Source organism: Oscarella lobularis, chromosome 2 (assembly GCF_947507565.1).
Source record: "Oscarella lobularis chromosome 2, ooOscLobu1.1, whole genome shotgun sequence".
Classification (NCBI taxonomy): Eukaryota; Metazoa; Porifera; class Homoscleromorpha; order Homosclerophorida; family Oscarellidae; genus Oscarella; species Oscarella lobularis.
The window spans coordinates 3,231,697-3,250,101 of NC_089176.1; the positions used below are offsets into that span (position 1 = coordinate 3,231,697).

An 18,405-nucleotide genomic window follows, 5' to 3' on the forward strand; every position below is an offset into this window, starting at 1 on the left:
GCTCAAAGTCGTCTGACTCGGTAACGTTCCAATAGCAATAGCGTAGACGGTGCCCGGTTCGCGTTTGGCGGCCGTGTAGTAGATAGTCAGTAGGCGCGTTCCGGTTGTATGGCCGGGCTCGACAGCGGGCTCCCAATCGGTATCGGTTTCGCCGTAGCACGTAGACGACCACTGAGGCTGAGGGCAGTCGTTCGCCTGCCACGTGAACGAGAGACACGGTTTTCCGTATTTGGTTGTAAAATTCGCCGCCACGCATAGTTGGGCACACGCATCGCTTGTGTTCGTTTGACCGAGATAGAGAACGGTTGCCGCGCTTTTTCCCGGCGCTGGCGGCTTCGAGTCGATATTGCTCATGCCGGCGTAGACGCGGAAACTCTCCGTTAGCGCCGTCTCGGTGAAATTTCGCCACATTGTCGTATTGTAGATCGCTTCGCCGTTGATTTTTAACCAAGCTCCGATCGCGCGAAGTCTAATAAGAAAAACGCTAGTTTTTGTAATTAAGAAATAAGTATAAGTCCTGACCTTTCCATCATAATAAGCGGAATCTTTCCGTCCGCTCGAGGTCCAACGTTCAAGGCGAGATTGCCGCCGAGAGCGACGTTGTTGACGAGAAGTGTAATAAGTTCGTTTGCCGATTTGTAGTTGGCGTCGGTTTCCAAGCGATCCCAGCCCCACGACCCTGCCATTGTCATGAGATCGGTCCACTTGTGACCGACGGGCGCCGTCGGTTGAAATTTATCGCGACACGTCCAATAGCCTCCGTGCTTGCATCGGCAATCGGTACCCCATCGATCGTTGACGATGACGCGATCTTTGACGGGGGATTCGTTATAGAGCCAGGCGAGAAAGTCGGGCGATTTCAATTGGGAGCTGTTGAGAAGAACGCAATAGTCGCCGTTGATCAGATCGGGTTCGTATTTGACGGTCAGGTCTTTGAGTTCTTGAAGAAAAACTTCGTTTACGTACGTCTCTTGGCCTTCGTACGGTTCAGGTCCGTGTTCGTAGTCCCACGGAAGAAGGGGATTGCCCCATTCAATGTTACAGTCTAAAAGAGGTAAAGTGACAAAATCATAATTCTACTAATTAATTAATTAATCTATTTACAATAGAATCCTAGGTGAATTCCTGCTGCTTTGATTGCCGCTGAGAATTCTCCTACAATGTCACGACTTGGTCCGTTGTCGACACTGTTCCAATTCCATTTCGACGCCGCTTTCCAATGAGTCCAACCGTCGCAGAATTTCGCGGTAAATATCGTAAATTTGATGCCGGCTTCGAGAAAGAGCTGCGCCCACTCGTTCGGATCCCACAGCTCGGCTTTGTAGAGAGGTCCAAAGTCGGCGTAGCTAAAATTGGGTCCGTACGTTTTCTGATGCCAAATGCGCGTGGCGTTGTCGTCGGCGCCTGTCAGAAGCCTTTGCAGATACCACTCGTTTCCGTGAGCGGGCACGCTGTATGGACCCCAAGTGATGAAGACTCCAAATTTCACGTCGTCGTACCAATCAGGAAGGGGGCGTGCATCTGGAAGAAGCAGTTGCTAAAAAAACAGAAAGAGAACGTGGCAAATAGTCCTACCGAGGCTTTCCCACGTTGGCTCGTATGCAGCAGCTGCAAAAGACAGCGTGCAGCATAGTGCGCGTAGCAGCAGAAATGAACTCATGTTTACGTACGGGAGTTCAGCGAACGTGTCAAAGCACCAGCATGTCGAGGAACGTCGCTCCCTCGGACGGCAGCGAAAGCGACATCGTCGCCGGCACGACGACGAGCGACAGCGACTCGACGTGGCACCTCGTCGAATCAAGAATCGGCGGCAACGAGCCTCGAGACAAGTGGCATCTCGCCTACATCATCTTCGTTCTCGCCGGAACGGGCTTTCTCTTTCCCTACAACAGCTTCATAACGGGCGTCGACTACTTCCAGATCGTCTATCCGACCGAGAAGTACGAATTCATCGCGACAGCCGTCTATTTCTACACGACACTATTCGCCGTCTTTCTCAACAATCTCCTCCTGCGAATCGTCGGTCTTAGCGCTCGCATTCGCACCGGTTACGTCGTCTTTGCGATCGCCTTGGCGACCGTTCTCGTCGTCAATTCGCGTATCGACACGCGCGGATCGTCGTTGTCATTCGGGTTAACGCTCTTCGCAATTGCGTTAGTGTCGCTCGCCGGAGGCTGTCAGTCCAATTTCTCGTCGCGTCACAACAAATGACGTAGGTCACGTGGTTCTTTTATTTAGTGCAGCAGGCGAGTTTCTACGGATTCGCTGGCATGCTTCCAAAGCGCTACGTTCAAGCCATAATGGCAGGCGAAAGTGAGTTTCGATTTTCTAGTGGAGTTTTTCCGGGAGACGCATTCCTACAGGTGTCGCTGGTCTCATTGTGTCAATTGATCGGGTGGTGACGAAAGCGGCTATTTCTGATTGTCGAGCGAGTTCTCTCGCGTTTTTCGGCTTGTCATTGGCGTTCAATTTCATCTGTGCTCTCGGATACGAAGTCGTTCGTCGAAGTCCCTTTGTGAAATATCACTTGGCAATGGCCAAGTCTACTTCCGGCAATAGAGTCATGGGTTTGGGGAGATACGCGAAGCTAGATGATATTGACGAATCGGTCGAGATGGAGAGCATCGATCGTAAACAAAAACATCAATCTGCACGAAAGTCTCCACTGAAGGATAGGGTTCTAGGTAAGAAATGTTTGTTGTTGTGGATTTGAATCTCTGATCTTTTTTAGGCGCTCTGCGCGCACGTTTGTTGGTGAGCCGACGCATTTGGCTCTACATGCTCTCTATTGGGTTGGCCTACTTTCTCACACTGCTCATTTTCCCCGGTCTTCTAACAGAAATTCGCGATGATGACGGTCGGTTTAGCAACGGATGGCTTCCTGTCATTCTCATCGCTCTATTTAACTTCTTTGACTTTATTGGCAACGTAAGTGTGTGCATTCTCGTTCATTGGGTCATCTCTAGCACTTTATAGCAGTACATACTTTTTTCTTGCAGCTGATTGGTTCCTGGCACTACAACTGGCGTCCTGGTCATCTCGTCAGTGCCTCCGTCCTGCGATTCATTCTACTGCCACTTTTCCTTTTCTGCGTTCTGCCGTGCAACATGCCTTTCTTTGGTTCATCAACGTCCTTTGTAGCGATGGGTCTCGTCTCCGTTTTCGGACTGACAAACGGTTACTTTGGCTGCATGTCAATGGTTCTTGCTCCGGCTCAGGTCGAGCCCAATCGAAGAGAGCTAGCTGGTAGGCTATGTGAGTTTTGCACACAAACATTCAATGTTTACTGTAGGTAATCTTATGACGTTGATTATGCTCATTGGATTGACGGCCGGCGCCTCATTCGCGTTTCTTCTTAATCACGTTACCGGTTCAGAACCAGGTAATCTCTGCTTTTCTAATTCAACGCAGGTGAGTGTTAGTAATTGCACGCACGTCTGACGCTTTCTACACTATTCTTTTATTTTATTAACTTCATGAGGAAGGTATGATGGACTGTACGCCATCTCCTTTCATTTTCCTTTTGATATGTGGAAGACAAGAAGAGAAAGCCATGCCATAAATAATTCTATATTCAATCAGAAGGTTCTATAATGTAGGCATACGTGCTTTACGCTAAAAGCAGCTACAAGCAATCAGCCCTGTGAACCTAACAAGCCAGTATCTCAGTCTCTTCGCTTTTCTTGTCCTTTTGCTGCGCCACCACATTCTCTGGAGATTCTTCACCTTTCTCCGTTGTTGCAACCACCGATAACGAATCAGCCTGCTCAGGGTTCAAGTCTGCTTCTCTCGAAATAACCAAGGACGAATCGATGGGCTCCGGGTTCACCACGTCAGAAATTTCAGGTTCTCTTGAGAAAACCAATGACGAATCGACGTGCTTCGGCTTCACGTCTAGCATTTTGAATTCTTTTGTTTTGCCATTTTTAATAGCTGGTTTTCTCATGGGACCAATAAGAGACAAGACTACCGGCAGAATGACGAAGCCGTGTAGGAAACCTAGACATATGACGAGAAATAACGTCTTGAAGAAGGTTCGAAACAAATAGGAGGACGAAAAGGCGAGCGGAATTGTGCCCAGTATGGTAGATATCGCGCCTTGAATAATAGGATACCCAAGTTGATAGAGGGCATCGACAGTCTTTTCATTTCTCGTTGCCTTTTTAGATGCCATGAAGGCATAACAAATGTGAGCTGAAAAGTCGACCGAAAAGCCAATGCAGAGAATAATATTTATCATCGAAATCGAATCGAGATTGACCGACCAGAAAGCCATGAGACCGGCAACGCCAACGCAGATAGTCACAATGGAGGCTGTGATAAGAAAAGCAGCCCAAGGATGCGGAATTATGAATATAGAGACGACGAACATGGCGGCCAGAGCGATTCCGACGTTCTGCAGCGTATTGGGAAGAATCGCTATGTACTGGTCAAAAAATACGAAGGCAGGATGGTAAGCAGTCATACTTTCTTCTTCTGCAATGCGCCTCCATTTGACTGTCATTTTTCGTTCGAGATCGGCATCAATCAAATTGTTGGTTTGGACGAAGAGTCGACTCGAACTGATTTCTTGCTGATCGTCGCTGAAATTGATGTCAAGTTTGTAATCTTCGAAAGTAGGTTCTGTCAAAAACGTCTGCCTCAATAATGGCATGAAAACGTGCTTTGGTATTGTAGAGTTTTCCAAGCCCCAAAGCGAGAGAACAAACGTCTCAAAATCTTTCAACCAAGAAATGACAAGGTACGGCGGGCTTGCATACTCTGTCGCGAGAACGCGTTCTACCACGTCGTCTAAGTCCTTCCGAACAGACGCGTTCCAATATTCCAACGGACGGCCAATAACAAACTGCACCTGTGGACCGTACGAGTCGAAATATCTGTCTTCGAGTGTCAGAAAATCGTGAGCGTACGAATCGTCCTGAACCAGGTTCTTCAACTCCAGACCTTGATTGATTCGAGTCATTCCGTAGATCGACGCGCCAAGGTAGCCGCAGAAGAGAATCAGTACGACGACTTTCACAGCTTTGTTGACGACGAATTTGCCGTACCAATCGCGAACGATACGCGACGCCAAATGCTCTTCTTCGTCGTCGACGATTTCGCCGTCCTTTCGCACGCCGCCACTGCAGAAGATTCTGTAGGCGCGACTCTTGTCTTCGCTGCACTTTTTAGGCAAGACGACCTGAAATGTCGCTGCGTGCCGATTCGCCTCTTCCCGTCTTGCATCGAGAGCCATCCAACCGGCAAAGAAGGTTATCTGGAAGATGTAGTCGAACAAGACGGCAACCGCCGCGTAGATGCAGAAGTCAAACACGGCTGGAAACACGGTGATTCCTCCAATACCAAAGGCTATGAAATCAGTGATGGACGTAATTGTTATTGACATTCCAGCGTCAGCCAACGTATCGGCCATGCGTTCGGGCACGGACTGGCGCGGGCTGGTATGCCGGTAGCCTTCGATTAGAATGAACATGTCGTCGACGCCGATTCCCAGAACGAGAAACGGTACGGTGCGTACGACGTTCGAAAACTGAACGCCGGCAAGGGCTAGGAGGCCAAATGAAGCCAATATAGCGAGAGCCGGAGACAGAACGCCTAGCATGCCGACCATGGGTTTCGTTCGAACCCAGTCGATCATGACCAGTGACGTGCAAGCGAACGTGATTAGAAGAGTGAAGGCTATGACGAAACTGACAAAGATAGATTCGACGTTGGCCGCCAATTCGTCTCCCAAGGAGTTCGACGTAAAGGGACGAACGCAAATGAGGTCGGAGCGATACGAGTTGATTTTTTCGACGAACTCTTCTTCCCAATACCGACTGAGATGAGTGTCGCGAAGCCAGTAGGTCATGGACAGAGCAGAAACGCTCGCTACCCGTCGCTGGCTCGTTAGTTCTGCCGATACGCTTCGACCGAGGAACAGGTTCGATTCTGTGACGGGAAAAAGAAAGTCGAGCGTCTCGTATTTCGTTCGGTTCTCTATTAGAAGCTCGATTAGAGGATCGGAATTGCATCGCGCCAGTATGGTTTCTTCCTTGGCGTAGAGATCATCGAAGCCGCTGGCACTGGTGACGTTTTCGTCTGACGTCGTTACGTTTGCTTCTTTCCGGGTGCAGAGATCGGAGAAAAAGCTGGTAACGTTTCCGTTTGTCGCCGTCACTTTTGTTTGGATAAACTCGTTCAGTTTCAAGATCTCGTCGACGATTTTCGGCGAATTCATGCCGCCGACGTCTACGGCGAGCCGCGGTTCGACGATCACGCGACCGTACGTGCCGAGAGTCGACAATCTCGTGGATGAAAACTCGATCGAGTCATTCATGGGGAAAAGCGTTTCGACGAGTTTTCGTTCGTCTTTCGCCGCCCCGTTCGACGGCGTGAACAGGTGCTCGATGTCCGAGTTCGTTTCGATACGAATGAGTCCGATGCCAAGAAGAGCCGATACGATAATCGGCGTGACGATGAACGGGACGGGACGGCGTCCGACGAGGCGACCGTAACGACTGAACAACTTCTTCAGATTGCGATGGACGAAATCGTACCTGCTGGCGTTTCTGTCGTCTATTGCCGGCGGGCAATCGGCCGATACCGGTATCTCCATCTCGAGTTTCAGACCGTAGGTGTGTCCAGAGCCTTAGAGAGAGAGTGTGTGTCTATCGGGCACCTACAATTGTAATTGTTGTCAGGGAGCGTCAGGGACTGCCTTAGGGCCATGCCTTAGGGCGCTATGCATATCTAACGCGCGAGGCCGCGGCCCTGGCGACTTTTTTATGGATTCTTATCTGCGACATGAGGAAGTGTACCTCATGCAGTTTGCTTGTTCTGTGCTGTGCTAGTAGGTAATCTCTGTTTTGTTGAATTCAGCAGCTATGCATGTAGGAGCCAAGTTAGGAAGCAGTCAGAGTTATTTGATCCAAAGTTTGGCGAAGGCCTCTGCGTCGTCAAAATGACAATTGATACCAGTCGAAGTGGCGACCCCTGAACGAAAACCTAACAGCCACTCGCAGGAACTCGTTAGAAGCTGCTCGAAGAAAGATAGGACGCAGCAGGTTTTCTATTTCTAGTGAACGATAGATAAACAGGCCAAACATAAATTGATACATGCAGACAATAGTATGTTTTTTAAACTTTCGGTACGTAGTCCAGTTCCGGGGATTACAGTTCCAGTCATTTGATCCAAAGTTTTACGAAGGGCTCTGGATCGTCTCCATGACAATTGATACTCGCTGAAGTCGAGGCCCCAGCTGAACTTAAACGAAGCACCCACTCGCAGCCCGTCGGCGAAAAAGCGTCACCCACAATGCCATTTCCACTAACTGTGTACTGAACTCCGTCTACCGTTACAAAGTGATTGTTGAAATGCGTCATGACTTTGTCAATGGTCGCATCGGTGAAACTGTGCGCTGACGAATTGTAGGGATGGAGTAAGCCGTGTCTGTACAAGTTCATTCTGTAGTCGACGTTTGATCTCACGCCCCAGGTAGGAACGTGACGAATGGCTTGGAAAATGTTGAAACTGTCGCCGTAGTTTGTCTTCTGAAGATAATACGTCGTCGGATATTCCGTGATAGACTCGCAGTATGGAATCGTTATGCCAGTTGTGAATGGCATTCATTTTCACCCGACTCAAGCTCGCCCAATCGTCAACGCGATCGGCCAATAAATTCTCTTCGTTCATTCCATTGACTGGATACTCTTTTTCGTCATTTCCGTTGATTGCCTTGATTACCGTTACCAACGTCCATCCGCCGCCGTCTGTCGTCATGTCGCAGAAAACTCGGTAGGGCGCGCTGTTTTCGCCTTGCGAAATCCAGTAGACGCCGTTCGGCGCTCTCGGTCGTTTCTGAACGATGTCGCGGCACGTTCTACCTGATAATGGCGCCGTATCGCCTGTCAAACCAATCTTCAGGCTATCAATCATGTTCATAGCTTGGGAGAGTTTTCTTTCGACGGCAACGCAGGAACAGTTGGTTTCATTGGAAATGGACGCCGAGACGACATCTGGCATCATGATGTATTAGTAATAAATAAAAATAAACATTCATTACACGTGGCTTCTGTAAATTTACCTTGCAGGTCTCTCAGCTGGTTTCGAATTTCTTCACTTTCGTTGCCGGGGTCGCCTTTCTAAAGGCATAACGTAGGTATAAGGCAAGCAGTCTACGTGTACCTGTGTAGAAGGATCCCGCTCTTCTCACCACTGACCCCACAGCACACACTGTGCTTGACTATTTAAATGTGAACACTTTCTACGTGGTTCGGAGCCAGCCTGGGCATGGACGAGGTGCATGCCATTAAACGCGCCTTTGGTTTCCATCGGATTTGAATCGAATATGGCTACGGAAATGAGTGATCGAATTCAGCTTGCATTCGACGTCGTCGTACCTCCAGTTCGAATGCTAAACGACCAGTGCAATCTGAATTTCCTAGTCGATATTGTAGTCAAGTTGAGTCAAAATCGAGCAACCGCGAAAGGAGAAGAAATTCAAGGCGAAAAATCAGATCAAAATTTGTGGAGATACACTTTGAACAACCCTGACAAGGACAAGACACTTTGCTACCTTATATGCTTTCCTCCGAATGCCGCAGGCGTATCTGCTTACGCGCAGTGGGGAAAACTTCTGGAAGACAGCGGCATTGGCGTGACTGTCATACGATTTCTGGGATGGGAAGGACGACAAACCGAGGCGTGCATAGGCAATTTAGACGGTCTTATCTCGGCAGCAGTGGACGCCGTACTGCCACTAGTAATAGAGTGCAAAGTCGCTTTCTACGGTCATAGCATGGGCGGTCTCATCGCCTATGAGGTGGCTCTTCGTCTTGGAAAAGACCATGGCATATCAATTCTGCACTTCTTCGTCGGTGCCTGGTATGCTCCCCATTTGCAATATCCTCGTCCAGCCGAATTCGATATTCCGTCGTCGGTATTCAAGAGAGATGCGCCACTCCAGCTCGTCTTTCGGCATTTGAAACAGCTCAGTTTCATCGACCTTCAGTCTGAGGTGGATCCGACGCAAAATTTACGTGCGTTGTCTCTGCTTCAGAATTGGATGCCATGCTTTGAAATAGCTCTCAAAATTTTAAAGAGATACACTCCGAATGAGAGCACGGTGCCATGCGGTATCGATGCTTTTTCCTCAACTGGGGACAATTTTGTCCTGACTAAATACGTGATACCATGGGAGAAACAATCGCGATTCGATTTTGTTCACCATAGCGTCGAGGCCCCAGGGCACCAGTTCACAAATTTATTTGCCAACTTCATATGTGAAACGATAATAGGCAGAGTAAAAGCTCTGCTTTAGGTAGTAGTCATGTGAGAGTAGTTAGGCAATACAGATTAGACAATGACGGGCTGATTTTTGCCCTGCAACTTCACGATGTGGATATGTAGTCTAACTAAGCTATTTAATTATCTGCGGCACCAGGAAGTATTACTCTATACGTAGTAGTAGTTACTACACTATTCACAGCTTTTTTATTTCGTCACTTTATTGCTCAGTTTGCTTGTTCTGTGCTGTGCTAGTAGGTAATCTCTGTTTTTTGAATTCAGCAGCTATACATGTAGGAGCCAAGTTAGGAAGCAGTCAGAGTTATTTGATCCAAAGTTTGGCGAAGGCCTCTGCGTCGTCAAAATGACAATTGATACCAGTCGACGTGGCGACCTCTGAACGAAAACCAAACAGCCACTCGCAGGCACTCTCAAAAGCGTCACCAACAATGCCATGTCGACTAACGGTGTACTGAACCCCGTCTACTGTCACAAAATGATCTTCAAAATGCTTCATGACTTTGTCAATGGTCGTATCGGTGAAACTGTGCGCTGACGAATTGTAGGTATGGAGTAGACCGTGTCTGTACAAGTTGATTCTGTAGTCGACGTTTGATCTCACGCCCCACGTAGGAACGTAACGAATGGCGTAGAAAATGTCGAAACTGTCGTTGTAGTTTGTCTTCTGAAGATAATACGTCGTCGGATATTGCGAGATCGATTCGTAGACGTAGACTCGCAGTATGGAATCGTCATGCCAGTTGTGAATGGCATTTAGTTTCACCCGGCTCAAGCTCGCCCAATCGTCAACGCGATCGGCCAATAAATTCTCTTCGTTCATTCCATTGATTGGATACTTTCTTTCGTCGATTCCGTTGTTAGCCTTGATTACCGTTACCAACGTCCACCCGCCGCCGTCTGTCGTCATATCGCAGAAAACTCGGTAGGGCGCGCTGTTTTCGCCCTGCGAAATCCAGTAGACGCCGTTCGGCGCTCTCGGTCGTTTCTGAACGATGTCGCGACACGTTCTACCCGGTAATGACGCCGTATCGCCTGTCAAATCAATCTTCAGGCTATCAATCATGTTCATAGCTTGGGAGAGTTTTCTTTCAATGGCAACGCAGGAACAATTGGTTTCATTGGAAATAGACGCCGAGACGACATCTGCATCAGGCACAGTACAGTATAGTAGAGCACATGCGGCTTAATTAAAATTAAGTTTGCCTTGCAGATTTCTTAACTGGTTTCGAATTTCTTCACTGTCGTTGCCCGGGCCGCCTTTCTAAAAGCATAACGTTGGTAAGGCACCTCCGCGCGCACACCGATATTATCATAAGGGCGGAATCTCTGCCAGTGCATACCTGCGGCGTAGGATTGCCCGGAAGAAATGGTACCAAAGGGAAGTTTGGTACCATTTCTTCCGGGCAATATCCTACGTCTCCCTAGTACCACGTCCGTCCTGTTTTTTTTTCTAGAAAGAGGACAGCTTCAAAGTTATAGGGGCAACTCAGTAGAAACAAAACACATGTAAACTGCCGTTCGTTCACCTTCATGTCTGCGAACGTTTCATAAGGCATGCATACAGTTGGGCCCGACGATGAAACCAGAGTTTGAGTTTGGCACGCACAGTCACAACCGTGAAACAGAAGTGCACTCATAAAATGCACGACTTGAAAAATGATGAAAAGTGTCGCCATCGGCCGGAACAGAATAGGCAGTAGTACAGGGCGTAGTATAGTGTACTTTGAAAGAGTCTGCGCGGACGATCGATTATATACGATGCTATGACGTCAGTATACGTAGACTACCAGGTTGAGTTCGCGTTTAGATAGCCTCGCAAGCCAGGCCCTCCGAGCAGTTCGCGAGAGTATTCGTTGGGCTTAGCGCGCGAGGTTTGGGGGCGCGGCGGCTCTCACTCCTCCGAGCAGTGAGAGCCGCCGCGCCCCCAAACCTCGCGCGCTAAGCCCAACGAATACTCTCGCGAACTGCTCGGAGGGCCTGGCTTGCGAGGCTAGCGTTTAGATGGCTTCGCCGTTGGCTTTTTAGGCTTCTATCACGCGAAGTCTAAGAAGAGAACATCCAGAAAACTGCCGTTAGCAGCAGTGAGACTGTATTTGATTTTTTCGATTCATGAATCGTAGAAGTCTCTGACTTCATGAGTTTATGAGAGTTCAGGATGAGAGTTTGTTCCTGAACACCAGGGCGCGCGGGGCTTCGCCCTCTCCCCCTCCCCCCTGCATTTTTTTAGTGAGCCCTGTAGTGAGCAGACGTAGTGAGCTGGTGAGCTCAGAGATCTGGTGTTGATACCTAACGTACGCTAAAACTCTTGCGTCCTTTCAGGCGCGTATCGGACGAGCAATTTCTCCTTGCGTTGCACACGAGAGGCGCTTGCTATGGGTTTGCTGCGACTTCTGGAAGTGCAAAACTTCAAGAGCTACAGGGGCCTTCACCGCATCGGTCCCTTTCGCGACTTTCAAGGCATCGTGGGTCCGAACGGAAGCGGCAAGTCGAATCTTATGGACGCCATCAGCTTCGTTTTTGGCGAAAGAACGGGCAACCTGCGTGTGAAACACGCGACAGTAAGAGAAAGCCACTTTTGCATCTTCGTTAATACTTACGGCACAGCGGTTCGCTCACTCAAAAGTGAGCTAGCTAAAAGATAGCCACTCTAAAGAAACTTTGGTGTAGTAGAAATACTCTTCAGGATAGCGTAGTTGGATTACGAAGTCGTCGCGAGGCCGTGCCTTGACGTTCATAAAAGCCGTAACAATAAGCATCGAAGCGCGCGAAAGCTTAGATCGCAAATAAATCCGTTTCTGAGCTGTTCGATCAGCACCACTTCTCAAAACTGAAGTCAATATTGATATTATATAACCGGAGCTCTCCCAGAGAATCGATTTTTCAAAAATTAATTAAAAACGACGTTCTCTCTTTCGACAGGATTTGATACACGGCGCGCCGAGCGGAAATCCTGTAGACGAGCTCGCCTTCGTCTCCGCAGTCTGTTTTCTCGACGACACAGAAATTCATTTGAGACGACAGTAGGAAACGCAATTTTTTTTCTAGTTACCTTAGGAGCGCTCTTTGGTTCATAGAATCACTCGCTCAGGGATGACATACAAACTTAACGGAAAGGTGTTTAGTATGAAGTTTCTTACTTTTTATTTATTAACTGGTGGTTTTCTTTAGACTGTGAGCGCTGAAGCGTATAATCGTCAGTTGAGAGAGCTCGGAATCGATGCCAATGGACGAAACTCAAATTTTCTTATATATCAGGTTTTGACCGCCGAAACGATGTTAAAAAAAATCGGATCTGATTATTTTTAATTTGCGCAGGGTGAAGTGGAAAAGATTGCCATGAAGGATCCAGAAGAAGTGACGGTTCTTTTGGAGAAAATAAGCGGGTGCGATGAAAAGAAAAGAGAGAAAAATACATAAGGAAATGACTTCATTTGTAATTTTTCGCAGATCTGCCGAAGAGATACCTCAGTACAACCAGAAACGAGACGAGTGGAACAAAGCCGAAAAGGTAGTCCAAGATACCATGGAAGCAAAGAAGGTAGATTGAAATAATTATTTATCCCAGTGTCTATTGACGAATGTTTTGTAGAGTGCCTACATAGGAAGAAGAGAAGCGAAAGCGAATAAAGAGCTTGCAGATCGTTACGGCGATCTATTGAAATCCAAAGTGCGCTTAGATTAAAATTATCGATACTTTGAACGCTCTTCTTCTCGTTTCGCTTCCAGGATAATACGAGATTGGCTGTTGAAGTGGCGAAGCTTTCTCAAGTCGAAGAATCGATTGAAACGTTGAAAAATGAGAAGACAAGAGCGAAAGCGTCGGTGGACGAAATTGTAAAGCTGGAAGACGAATTAGCGTTTTAAATTAATGGACTTCTCTTCTTTTAGAAAAAGGATCAGGAAAAGCTAGTCAAGAATTTGGCAGAAAAGAAAGCGAACTTTGGAAAATTTGCTGGAAAAATTGGCTCGCTTCAGCAAGGAATTAAGAAAGAGGTAATCTCAATCACAAGCATCGTACCCCGTAGTTCGTATATAATTATTATGCTAAAAAATTAAAATGCTTTGAATTTCTACAGGAGGAAGAACTAGACGGGCTCATGGCGCAGCATTCAAAGGAAACCAAGAAATTGGAGTACTACGAGAGAAGAAAGAAAGATCTGACGTGAGTTTCTACGATTTGATTCTATCAAACGATGTCGTGCTCGATGTGCAGGAAAAAGTGCAACGACGCCAGAGAGGAGCGAGAAAGAAAAAGCGAAATGGTTTCTCCCCCCAATACAGCGAACTTGACACTAATACGGCGTGCGATTTCTTTTTCGGGGGTCTAGCAAACGACGATGGAAAGAGCGATGAACGAATCGAAGCGTCAACTCGAAGAGCTCGAAGGGGAAATGATGACGGAGAGTCAGGAAGAACGAATACGAGTTAGCCTGGAAGACGGTCAGGTAAGGGGGAGACGTTTGAAATAAAAAAAAAATGTTGACTGGCTCACTCTCTCCTTTTTCTTCTTCTTCTTCAGGTTCGAGCCTATCGCGAAATTAAGGAGAACGTGAGTCGTCGCACGGCGAAAGTGAACGACGAGCTGGAGGAGTTGAGACGAGAGCGGCAATCGGCCGAGATGCGGCTCGAACGCGACGAAGCGCGACTTCGATCAGAAGAGGAGCACGTCGAACAATTGAAAAATCACTTGTAAAGCGCACTTTCGGGGAGACGTACATGCATTGCAAGCAAATCTCTTTAGTGAGAATTTGAAGAGGCACAGGAAGAGACTGAATGACTATTTGGAGTAAGTGGGAGAGGGGCATCTGAAGCGAGTGTTTCAGGCCTATTATGTTTTTTTCTTCTTTCCCAGTGTCAATAAAGAGGAGACGGATCGCGTTCGCGGAACGTTGGCTCAGCTGGAAAGCGATCTCGCTAAGTTAGACGAAGAAGAGGCGGAGTTGCGCAACAAGCACGACGAATTGGCGAGACGATTGGCCGACGTTCAGGTCGATCGACGAGAAGAGGAGCGAATGCAAAGACGCCTCGAGACTGTGGAGAAACTGAAGGGTCTTTGTCCTGGAGTTGTAAGAGAGAGCAAAAAAACATACATACGAGATTAGGTTATGGATTATTTTTTTTCAGTACGGTCGAATGTACGAATTGTGCAAGCCGCGACACGAGAGATACAAATTGGCGTTGACTAAGGCATTGATAAGCTACATGGACGCGATTGTCGTCGATACGGACGAAACGGCGAAGACGTGCGTACGCCACTTAAAAGAACAGGTCAGATTGACGCAAAACAATTGGAAGGATTTCATTGATTTGTTTAGCAACTCGACGTCGAGACTTTCTTGCCTCTGTCCAGTCTCAAGGCGACGCCTATCGACAACAAATTGAGGTGTCTGGATTATCTTTCCATTATTATTATCATCATCGTCATTATTATTAAAAAATCGTGTTTTTCTTTTCAGATCCATTCCCAACGCCAAGCTTCTAATCGATTGCGTCGAGTTCAGTCCGCAAGACGTGCAGGTCTTTTCTCGATCGTCCACGTGTTTGCGTTCTCTTAGACTCTTCCTCCTCCTCCTCCTTCGATAGAAAGCCGTGCAGTTTTGTCTCGGCAACGTCATGGTATGCGAGACGGTCGACCAGGCGAAACGGGTGGCTTTTGGAGCGGGCGGCAGGAGGAGAAACGTAAATAAACACCACACGAACGTTTGTCTACACAGTGTCCTTTTCCCCAGGTTGTTGCTTACAATGGCGTCATGCTCTATGAATACGGTGGCGTCAGTGGAGGAATAAGGTATTTTCTTGTGTGCGTGACTGGGAGGATCCTGTCTGACTTATCTACAATTTGTAGTCGCGAATTGAGAAGCAAGGCAAGGCGATTCGAAGAAGGGGTGAGCGACAGAAGTGTCTTCGTTGACCAATGAATAATTAGCTATTAATTAATTAATTAATTAATTAATTAATTAATTAATAGACGGTGGATCAGTTGAGACGAAAAACGACGGCCGCGTTTGAACGCGTTCGTCAAGTGGTGCGAAATCGCGTTCAGGTAGACTTTCGTTTTGCATTTATGTTTTAATTAGAGAGGTGTGGTTTGTTCGTTTTTAGATGCCCAATCTCGATGACGTGAACGCTCGATTGAACGATCTCGTTCAGAGGCGAAATTTCATTGAAAACGACCTGAAGAAAACCGTGCGTTTAACTAATAAGTTAATTGTCATTTCGTGTTAGATTTGAATTCCGTCTGTCTTTAGGACGAAGACAACGTGCGTTCTAAGCGAGAAATCACAGCTGCCAAGAAGGGCGTCGAGAAACTCAAGGTGAGAGGCGAAAGAAAACTCTCTGCTTGTAAGAGCTAGGCTTTTTTTTCTAGTCGGACGTCGAGGATTTACGACGGCAATTCCAAAGTCGAGAAGGCGAGATCGAGCGATTGCAAGAGCAGTTGAATAGGGTCGAGGACGAACAATTCTCCGATTTTTGTGAGGAAATCGGAGTCAGAAATATCAGGTTGGTTTACGTAGCAAGCGAGCGGGATTGTGGGTGGTGAAGAGCATTTTCAGGGAGTTTGAAAAGGGAGCGTTGAAAGTTCACGAAGAGAAGATGACAAGAGTGAAGGACTGCAAGGCGCGAATCGCCAATTTTAGTCAACAGGCAAGTTTAATTTATTGAAGTACGCGCAAAGGGATTTTAATTCTCGTTTGCAGCTTAGCTATTTGAAGAAGAGTGATGCTGAAAGTAGAGATGGAGCGAAACCGTTTGCAATGTTCCAGCACTTTTTTTCGTCATTTTTAGGTGTCATTCAGAAGGCGGAGACGGACATTCGCACCTGCGAGAAAGACGTGGACAAGGCACGAGTTGCGGCGGCTCAATTGCAAGCGGTATGACGTAGAACTAAGAAAGAGTACTGCCTCTTTCTTGATACAAAACAATAGACGATAAAAGATTTGAAGAGCAGTCTCGCTGAAGCTGTGAAAAAGCGCGATGAGCTGAAAGAGGAGCAGAATGAGAAAGTAAGGGCAAAATATCCTAAGCTTAATGCGAAGACTAACGTTTGATTTTTTTCACAGGAAGATGCGCTGAAGAGAGCGCGAGAAGCTATCAAGGGCAGTCTGAGGGCGATTGCCGAAGCGGAGAGACGACTGCAGGCCGTGGTACGAATCTAGAACAAAGTGATTCATTTTACGTGATGAATACTTATGATTAGCTGAGACATCTGGACGAAAAACGAGCCGCTCGCCATCACATCCTCAAAACGTGCAAGGCAATTCGAATTTTGACCCAATTAAAATTGTGTCTAGTCAAACATAACGAGCATTTTTTTATCTTTAGCTGGAGGGAATCCCACTTCCTATGCTGGAAGGATCATTTGACGACGTCCCGCTGGGAGATCACGTACGTGCTTCCTGCCTTGTCGAATGTCTTCACTGCTTTTTTGCAGATCGACGTTGGGACGTCGGCTGGCTCTAGTTCCGCCACGGCGTCTACGGCGGCCTCTGCAGACGACGATACATTAGCCAGTAGCAAGGTACTGTTTCTCCCCTTTTTTGAAAACTGTTGTACTTAATTTTAAAAATTCTCTCTTTTTTTGGTCAGGAAGCGCGAGCTGTCTATCGGCAGGAATCTGTCATCGAAATTGACTACAGTCGGCTGGAAAAACTTCGAGTTTATTTTCGTTTTTGCTACATGTTTGTGTGTAAAAAGTGTCTTTCTCGTAGAGAGGCGACAGACGACCGCTAGACCAGTGGATCGCCGAAAAGAATGCGGATATCGTGAACTTGGAAAGCTCTCTACAGGAACTGGGGTCGTATGACACACACGCCGAAGACAAGTATGCATAGAATGACGTAGGGGGTGGCCTTAGGGAGAATTTTTTTACCAACGCGAAACGAGAATTGCTGTGCTGCTATAAAGGATCTGGTGTAATTTATTTGCAGAGTCAAAGAAGCTATTGAGCGGTATGATAAAGCGGAACGAAGCCATACCGGCGCTCTCGAACAATCTAAGAAAGCGAAAGTCGAATTTGAACGCGTGAAAGCGACAAGGCACGGAAAAACGACCGAAGCAGTTTTCCCTCTCTTTTTTTACGATTTCTTTCCTTTCTACAGGCGCGAGAAGTTCATGGAAGCGTTTGAGATAATCAAGGACAAGGTCAACGTCATTTATAAGGTACGTTTCTTTTCATTTTTGGTGGCTCGGAGCGATCAAGCCTCTCCTCGGTAGAAAATCTGGGCAGAACCGGGCGCTCAAGCTGTTCTATTTGCTGACGATCCCGAGGTAGTTCACAGATGCCCTTATCTCATAGTAGAATAGTCAATTCGTAACTTCTAGGAGCCTTATCTTGGAGCAGTCAACTACCATTGCATTCCTCCTGGAAAAAGGTGGGTACTCAGCGCAAGAGCGCATAAGGGGCGAGATGAGAATTTATTTTGCTTTATTTAGTTTTTTACCAATGAAGGATTTATCCGGCGGAGAGAAGTCCATCTCGGCTCTGGCACTTGTCTTTGCCTTGAAAAGGTAAAAAATGAAAGATTATGTCTCTAAAAATACCGGCACTGCCTCATGTTAATCTTATTTCTTTAGCGTTCATCATCCTCGCCTGTTCGTTCTGGACGAAGTTGACGCCGCGCTTGACAAGGACAACGTGGGCAAGGCAAGAGCATACTGCACTGCAGCACTACTCTGAGATCACTCAGCATGTTTTTTTCGTGTGCACAGTTGGCTCACTACATCAAAGAAGAGACGAGGGACGGCAGCCTCCAGTGCATCATCATCTCCCTCAAACTGGAGGCGTTTCAGCAAAGCGACGCTCTCGTCGGAGTCACAGCAGAGGTGAGATTCATGCACACCGCGTCTGTAGATTTTTCTTTGCCGCTGCACGCTCGCGACCTTATTTAGTATTTGTACCCTTGAACTAGTAAGTCTTTTTTGTTAGCTTGGCGGTCAGCGTGGTCCTGTTAGTTCTCTTCTTACACTGGATCTGAGCCGTTATTAGCGACGTCAAGTCTGAGCTAAATTACTGTGTGCATGATGTGATGAACAAAACGTAGTGACCTGAGTTTATGATTTGAATATTAAAGAATAACATGCTGTTTTGAAAAATCGACGGCACAACGAGCGAGATT

At 47.3% G+C, this 18,405-nt stretch overlaps 5 protein-coding genes across 7 annotated transcripts; 2 read left to right on the forward strand and 3 right to left on the reverse strand.

The window, feature by feature from the left end:
• On the reverse strand, positions 1–2,133 carry LOC136200225 (alpha-L-fucosidase-like; the record flags this gene model as incomplete). Its single annotated transcript, XM_065990578.1, is given in 4 exon segments — positions 1–469; positions 523–1,045; positions 1,105–1,521; positions 1,576–2,133. Coding segments are annotated over 4 exon segments (1,494 nt in total), but the record flags the coding sequence as incomplete, so codon positions are not given.
• Positions 1,659–7,172, forward strand: LOC136200226 (equilibrative nucleoside transporter 4-like). 2 transcript variants are annotated; one of them, XM_065990580.1, is made up of 11 exons: positions 1,659–2,176; positions 2,239–2,313; positions 2,364–2,684; positions 2,732–2,928; positions 3,000–3,246; positions 3,293–4,061; positions 4,168–4,616; positions 4,678–4,741; positions 4,810–4,906; positions 4,971–5,923; positions 5,987–7,172. In XM_065990580.1, exons 1-6 carry the CDS (start codon positions 1,702–1,704, stop codon positions 3,439–3,441), a joined length of 1,464 nt encoding a protein of 487 aa, XP_065846652.1. In that variant the 5' UTR covers positions 1,659–1,701; the 3' UTR covers positions 3,442–4,061; positions 4,168–4,616; positions 4,678–4,741; positions 4,810–4,906; positions 4,971–5,923; positions 5,987–7,172. The 2 variants fall into 2 exon arrangements, with proteins under 2 accessions (XP_065846652.1, XP_065846651.1); XM_065990579.1 differs by having other exon boundaries at positions 4,971–7,172.
• LOC136200224 (patched domain-containing protein 3-like) lies at positions 3,609–5,951 on the reverse strand. Its single transcript, XM_065990577.1, has one exon. The coding sequence runs from the start codon at positions 5,849–5,851 to the stop codon at positions 3,650–3,652; it is 2,202 nt and encodes a 733-aa protein (XP_065846649.1). The 5' UTR covers positions 5,852–5,951; the 3' UTR covers positions 3,609–3,649.
• A 2,004-nt stretch (positions 7,173–9,176) lies between the features above and the next one.
• On the reverse strand, positions 9,177–11,022 carry LOC136200387 (uncharacterized). Of its 2 annotated transcripts, XM_065990772.1 has the most exons (4): positions 10,816–11,022; positions 10,630–10,739; positions 10,493–10,550; positions 9,177–10,432 (listed from the first exon to the last, which is right to left on the reverse strand). In XM_065990772.1, the coding sequence occupies exons 2-4, from the start codon at positions 10,681–10,683 to the stop codon at positions 9,591–9,593; spliced, it is 954 nt and encodes a 317-aa protein (XP_065846844.1). In that variant the 5' UTR covers positions 10,684–10,739; positions 10,816–11,022; the 3' UTR covers positions 9,177–9,590. The 2 variants fall into 2 exon arrangements, with proteins under 2 accessions (XP_065846844.1, XP_065846843.1); XM_065990771.1 differs by lacking the exon at positions 10,630–10,739 and having other exon boundaries at positions 10,816–11,018.
• Positions 11,023–11,608: 586 nt separating this feature from the next.
• Positions 11,609–18,382, forward strand: LOC136183679 (structural maintenance of chromosomes protein 1A-like). Its single transcript, XM_065970400.1, has 43 exons — positions 11,609–11,847; positions 12,209–12,309; positions 12,364–12,403; positions 12,458–12,544; positions 12,605–12,672; positions 12,737–12,827; positions 12,879–12,956; positions 13,016–13,123; positions 13,178–13,282; positions 13,366–13,451; positions 13,503–13,551; positions 13,618–13,734; positions 13,809–13,978; positions 14,031–14,075; positions 14,142–14,355; positions 14,414–14,557; positions 14,605–14,672; positions 14,746–14,806; positions 14,873–14,968; positions 15,019–15,077; positions 15,135–15,174; positions 15,258–15,332; positions 15,392–15,475; positions 15,538–15,603; positions 15,657–15,790; positions 15,844–15,934; positions 15,988–16,018; positions 16,076–16,161; positions 16,216–16,293; positions 16,351–16,434; positions 16,488–16,544; positions 16,613–16,675; positions 16,722–16,808; positions 16,877–16,945; positions 16,999–17,111; positions 17,218–17,325; positions 17,389–17,449; positions 17,504–17,557; positions 17,612–17,661; positions 17,723–17,797; positions 17,864–17,933; positions 17,999–18,112; positions 18,216–18,382. The coding sequence occupies exons 1-43, from the start codon at positions 11,662–11,664 to the stop codon at positions 18,273–18,275; spliced, it is 3,723 nt and encodes a 1,240-aa protein (XP_065826472.1). The 5' UTR covers positions 11,609–11,661; the 3' UTR covers positions 18,276–18,382.
• The last annotated feature ends 23 nt before the right edge of the window (positions 18,383–18,405 follow it).